The 6,864-nt window shown below is 47.3% G+C and overlaps 1 protein-coding gene across 2 annotated transcripts in view; it reads left to right on the top strand.

Moving 5' to 3' along the window:
- The first annotated feature begins 5,159 nt into the window (after window positions 1-5,159).
- Window positions 5,160-6,864, top strand: part of LOC106819278 — a 4,820-nt gene continuing 3,115 nt past the window's right edge. Inside the window, exon 1 of one of the 2 annotated variants that reach the window (XM_014823925.1) lies at window positions 5,160-5,294. In XM_014823925.1, the coding sequence (XP_014679411.1) occupies window positions 5,217-5,294 (78 nt within the window). In that variant the 5' untranslated portion in view covers window positions 5,160-5,216. Of the gene's footprint in view, window positions 5,309-6,864 lie in introns of both variants that reach the window. The other variant, XM_014823924.1, reaches the window with a different exon arrangement.

Here is a 6,864-nt window from a genome sequence, read left to right as displayed (position 1 = left end):
AGGTACACGTGTGTGCATGCGTGCGTGCGTGCGTGCGTACGTGCGTGTGTGTGCAGGTACACGTGCGTGCGTGCATGCATGTGCACGTAGACGTGCGTGCGTGCGTGTGCACGTACACGTGCGTGCATGAGTGTGTGCGTGCGTGTGCACGTACACGTGCGTGCATGAGTGTGTGCGTGCGTGTGCACTTACACATGCGTACGTGCGTGCGTGCATCGCTATTACATGACATGACACACTAAACATGAAACATCGCTATTACGTATGAACAAGTACAGTATCATTGAACAACTCTGATTGGCTGATGAATTGTACAATCGCGGACACACTAGGCGAAGAAATCGGGCGATGAAATCGGGCGATAATATCAAAACGTTTTGATCTATGCGATGACATCGGGCGATGAAATCGGGCGATGAAATCGGGCGATGAAATCGGGCGATAATATCAAAACGTTTTGATCTATGCGATGACATCGGGCGATGAAATCGGGCAATGAAATCGGCGGCGATTGAGTGGACACACTAGGCGATTTCACGGCGATTACATCGCCCGATGTAATAGCCTGGTGTGTTCGGTCCTTAAGACATATTCACTTCGAATAAGAGGCATTAATTGCCTCCACAGACGTTTTATAGCCAGATATAATCGGGGATAAGTTGGTCCATCGCATGCCCTATGGGTCGTTCTATAGCCCAGCGGCAGTTAATGTAAGCGGGCTATAGTACTAGAGCTAGTATGATTAGTGATTTAATCATAATTAAAGTTTATCACGCTTCGCGAAACCGGCCCGAACATTTAATAACGTATTGACGGTATTCCATTTCAAATCCCGTGCCGTAATATTAATAAACACCCTGTATGACACAAATTACGAAGTGTTTATTACTGATTGGGCGCCGGATTGGAAATGGAATACGTTATTGAATGTATTTCTATGTATAAAAACGTTACAGAAGTTAGAAAATTTGACTTCAACTGTGCTAAATATAAGTACAAATTCAAAACATTAGGACATGGAGGCTGCCATATTGGCTCCTTTTCCATAGATGGGTACCTCATCTTTTTATTCCGTTTACTTTACATTGACAAAGAAAATGGGAAGCTACTCTATGCAACTCTGCTATTCACGTGACGATGAAATGACGCTGTTGTGTTGCGCCAGGGGCTCACGCCTAACCGATACACATGTCTAACGCATTTTTTACGTGCGGTGCGTATAAAACCAGTCTGACAGTCGCTTTCTACGTTATAGGTGGATGACGTGGAGAGTTATAACAACGCCGTCATGCGCGAGTTACGCCCGTTATGTGATATTTTGGCATGGACGTACAACCGGGTAACGCGATCGTGGACGGCAGCCGCCGTTATGCAAGCAGGCGACCATATACAACTGAATATTCGACGTCAGACTTAGAAACAAAATTATGTGAGCTGAAACTAAAGAAATAAGCTTTTCATAATAACCGTCGAATGCGACTACTCACAAAGTATGTCAAAAGAATAAGGTGCACCAATACAGGTTGATGTACGGGTAAATTAAAACGGCAGTCGGCGCCACAGGTACGTGTAGGCGTCAGAGTTTGATTATCTATAAGTGACTATATAAGGTTGTTCAGGCCGAATTAAGGCCAAAGACCGACTCAGCAGCAGACAGACGGAGAACCAGAAGGCCAAGAGCGCGCCGTAACTGACGCGACGAGCACGAAGCACGTATTTCATAGGGGACACAATTGAAGACGACAACTGTTGCTCTTGCCTATGCACCATGTAGGCACACTGACTGAGAGCGACGGACGCACGCGAGACAACAATCGACGACAACCAAATATGTTAGAAACGCTTTCGTATTTTCGCGAGGCGACTGTCGCGCCGGCGATGATAATACTCGTGGCCAAACGCTGTGGCAATCTGTGCAGGCAAACTTGGAACATTTCAGCCGATCCGCATGTTTCTGGGCCCGAACCAAATTCCTGTCGAAAGATTGAGGCAAAAAGCAGAGGTAGAAACCTAGAGCTTGCACAACATATGCATGATTAGGATTTCAAATGCTTATATCATCACTATAACTAGTAAGGTCGTGATACCTTCTTTCCTGTGTTTAGGCACCTTTGGATATAATCATTGAAGATGATTATAAGTAACATAATTGGATAAGTAATGACAGATAAGAATGTTGCAATACTTATGGTGCGAGGCATGGAGAGTGGTTTGTTGCATGAGCACGACGGAGCGGCGACACCACCAGCACACTCGCATATGAGCTGAGTTGGGTAGTTGGAGTCACCGACTGTTCTTCAGTTTGTGACACAATCTTGAGATGTGGCTCAGCCAGAACGGTAGGGAATGCCCCGCAGTTTGGGCAGCACAAGCGTGACACAATCTGAGGATTGTGCAGATTCCAAGTTTGGGTAAAGCGACAGCGCACACTGTATAGTAGCTACAAATGGCCAACCACTCACAGCGCGTTTCCATCGGAACGTGACCACCACTTGACGTCCACTGAAAGTTATATAAGCCATGGCTAGCGCAGCGAACGTAAGACGTGGTCCCGCAGCCGCCTAAACGTAGCACGATGTCCGCAAACAGTGGGGCTGCGGCGAACGCCATCTAACGCAAAACGTGGCAAGGCTAGACGGTCACATCAGACGTGATTATTGTTGTACGCGTTCGTATAATATGCTAGCGTGAATGATAGTTCACTGTGGCCTAGTTAATACGCCACACTCGTTATAATAGCAGCCGTTTTTACAGCAATTTATTTAAGAAGCAGCAGCAGGAGTTTTTTTTTCGATTTGCCTCATGTGTGGCAGCTGGCACTGTGGTGCAGTGCCTGGTGCAACTTTGTCGCTTGAGCCGGAGGTCGCATCGCCTGGTCGCTCGCGCAGCATGTGGCTGCGCCAGTTCAGCCCGCGACTGTTGTTCGTTTGTCGTTACGGTCGGTCGTGTCGCTGGCCAGTGTGTCTTGCCTTTAGTGTGTTCCGCGCAGTAACTAGAGAACTCCGCAGCCTAGCGAGGAAACTACAACAACTGTCAACAAGTCGTCACTTATAGGGTAGCGGGGTAAAGTTTGTATATATAGGTTGCCGCCACCAGTAGGCCTACCAGTATAGTAATCATATGCGAGGGATGAATAGAGTTCCATTTTTCACTATTGCTAATAAATTCTTAGCTATTAATCTGTAGCATATTATAACTTATATATTCACTCAGGACGATAGGACAAATAGCGGGATTAATTTTTCTCATTATGCACGCCGATGAGTATTCATGGTTAATAGGCCAAATAGCGAGACTTCCACAATCAACTTAGCCCAAAACACAACCGCACACGGGTTTTGACTGACAGGCCAAAATGAGTTGGGTAATGACCTTGCCAAATAGTATTAGGTTGGGAGATTTAACCGTGTCGCAGTAATTCTTAAATTCTACACAATATAAACGAATGACGTCGACAGCCCAACCATGCAACACACACACATAGCAGACCGCGTCAGTGCTACAAGCAAATCCGCCAGAATACAGATAAAGAACGGCAGTAGAATGACGCTCAGGTAGAACAGTTGAAAGAGCGGGCGATAGGTGTCGCTTCAACGCATGGTCTTTTTCGACACTGTGACGACTCACATAATGTTTCGGTCGAACCCCGCCCCCCCACAACACACAGCCCACCGCCCCCCCCCCCCTGCCCCCCCCCCCCCCCCCCCACCCCCCCCCACAAAATGAAGCATAGAACGAGTCACGAACGGCGCTTAACAGAGACAGCACGCACGCGCAAACTGGCAGGTTTTAAAGCAGAGGGCTACGCGCCCCACATACTTACGAAAGCTCACACCCTCCAGGTCTCAGATGGGACGAGCAAGCGGCCCGCTGGCCCCCAAATCGTTCTCTATTCTTGACCGGTCTGGCGCAGAGCATTCAGTTGACTGACGCCTCTCGATGAGTATCGTCACCGCACTTGCTATGTGTAACAAGTGAGCTTGGTAATGTATAACAAGTGACTTGGGTATGTATAACCAAGTGACTTGGTTATGTCTAGGACAAGTCGACTTGGGTATGTAGGTAACAAGTGAAGCTTGTATGTTAACAGAGTTGACTTGGTATGTATAAACAAGTGACTTTGGTATGCTATAACAAGTGACTTGGTATGGTATAACAAGTGACTTGGTATGTATAACAAGGTGACTTGGTAAGTATACAGCAAGTGCTTGGTATGTATAACAAGTGACTTGGTAATGTACTAACAGAGTGACTTGGTATGTATCATGTGAAAACGACAATGTGACAAAGTGACGAACGATGTGACAGACGTATCGTGTTGGTATGTGATAGCATGTGACTGGTGATCGTGCTCCATCAGCCAGCGATAATGTGTTTTATGGGTCTCATCTGTTAGCCAGCGGTGCAACTGGAACATCGTGTAACGAATAATGGCCAGTTCAGCGGAGATAATGACAGAATCCAGTGATCAAATCAAGGCTAGGCTAACGGCGGATGAGGGTCTTACGTGGCGCAGTACGGATTTCCATGGACAGTATTCATGTTGCCCACGTCGGTGTAAACAATGTGTTCTTGTGTGTTGCTACGATGGCTGAGGGATGCTACCGAACATGCGTCTAAACAGAGGAATTGCTCGCGAACCTGTGATTTGGAGGATAAAAATGACCCACCGCCCTCCCGCGCCGCATACGCCTATGGCTATGACTTTGTAAGGAACGATAGTACTAACTATGCAAATGGGAGCGAGAGAACTGATTAGTAGCATTTCTTGATAAATTCTAGGCTCTTATAGATACGACAGCATGTCTTAGCCTTAAGTCTCTGTGAATTTTGAGTCTATATGAAGCGGCGGATTAGTCCTCATTGATTAGCTAACTATGCACCGCGCGGCTATGACCAGGCTGAAGATGAAACGTCACGAAAATTTTGAATGTTTTTATCCTCCAAAAATGGGAAAGTGGGCGGGGTCGATTTTTATCCTCCAATCACAGGTCGGAGCAATTCCTCTGTTTAGACGCATGTGATGCTACCAGTTCATCTTTTTGACTCTTAGATGGCCTTGTTATCATTTTTTGTATGGGAGCTCCACGTTTTGCTGATCATGAGGTCCTGTATATCGTTTGTTGCTGAAGCTTTGCATTTGGTGCCATTTTAGTTGTATTGGAGAGGCATGAGATGTCTCCTAGCTCTTGAGGAGAGCTGCCAGAGACAGCTGCATGTATACATTGTGCAAGCAATTGCTCTACAGTCCTGTGGAGATGTTGAAGACGGTCCACACAGTCTCTCTCAGCGAGGTCCGGCAACTGGCATACGTACATTTTTCCTAAACTTCTCCTTCTTTAGCATGCTGTCTCCCCCATTGCCTTCACGTTCAGCAGATGTTGTATGGAGCATTGGTGGCTGGCTGTTCTGATGCTCGGTTCCTCTCTGCACCTGGTTTCCAATAAGCAAGGAATGTACAACACTGAATGTACAAGGAATGTACGCGCTTATGTCGGGCTTGCGAGCCGACTCGACTGGAAGCAACTGGCTGCAATTCACTGCGACTGCAGTGCTTAGGTCGGTCGACTGCGACGCGACTGCCTGCGACTGGCCACCGCTAGTTGCTCGGAATAGAACAGTGGGCAACTGGACGCAACTAGTCGCTGCCGATCGCTTCCAGTTGCTCGAAATCCAGTTGCTTCCAGTCGAGTCGGCTCGCAAGCCCGACATAAGCCCCTCTTTATGCATGTGTTTGCATTGCGATGCTGCATCTGGGTAGCTGCATTTATACATGTGGCGACTGCACAACCTCGTACAACATAGCTCTGTTCATCGCTCGTAGCAGAAGACTTCAATGCAAGAATCTTCTAAGCTTCTTGATGTTATAAAGGACCGCGCCCGGTCTAACTGGGATAGCGTACACTCCATTCAGTTGTGCTCCGAGCTTGCACGTTTATGTAGCGTGGAATATCGTATCGTAGACAGTAGAACGTAACAGTTGTATATAAACGGTGGTAACTTATAGATTTATTGTAAACACGGATAAAACAACACACATACCAGTCAGCTGTCCGTGGACGTCTCTCCCGTTCTACCCAAAACCCCTGGGTTTTGTCTGTCTTTTCGCCCCCCCCCCCTCGACCTGTCCTTGTTTAGGATCGAGGTCGTTGTACCCCTCGACCGGTCGTGAGCAGGGGCGGATCCAGAGGGTTTGGGTGACCAGTTTCCATAGTTCTAGTCTCAGCTAGTGGGGTCTGGGGGCATGCCCCCCCCCCCGGGAATTTAAAAAAAATTAGGCTATATTTGGTGCACTCTGGTGAATTTTGAGGGTCAATTCTGAAGATACCCAGCCTGTGACCGGTTTCTGGAAACCGGTGCAAACTGGCCTAAATCCGCGCCTGGTGAGAGCTGTTCGTGGTACCTCCCTTAATGACTATATCGGCCATGCCTTCTGTCAACGTTAATTTATATGCAGCTCTTAAGTAGGCAGTTAATGTCTGGTGGAGCCATTGCCTGCTGTCTCTAGACCGATTGTGTAGGTGGTGTGTCGAATTCCCCCCTCCCCCTTTCTGTTTAGCGTTTCCGCGTTACTACATTTGCATCAGGTATTGCGATACCTCGTGCGTGCCATGTGAGTGTAGTCGTGGGATGCTCCTGGGCGAACTCAGCATCTTTGCTGTGGTGCCAGTAGTCATCCTCCTCCATTTTAAGCAGAAGGTGTAGAAGGGCATCGATGCGCTTGTTCATTCATTTGCTGTTAGGCCAAAACAAAATATAGGTGTGGTTACCGTTTCATGCTGAAAAAAAATCGGGTAGGTAGGTAGGGAAAACATTTTATTTTATTGAAACATTTTATTTACGAACCATGTCCGAAGGATGTGC

This window comes from Priapulus caudatus, unplaced genomic scaffold (genome assembly GCF_000485595.1).
Source record: "Priapulus caudatus unplaced genomic scaffold, Priapulus_caudatus-5.0.1 Scaffold3085, whole genome shotgun sequence".
Taxonomy (NCBI): Eukaryota; Metazoa; Priapulida; class Priapulimorpha; order Priapulimorphida; family Priapulidae; genus Priapulus; species Priapulus caudatus.
Note: the sequence above shows the minus strand (reverse complement) of the source record. Positions and strands in the feature narration are given on the sequence as shown.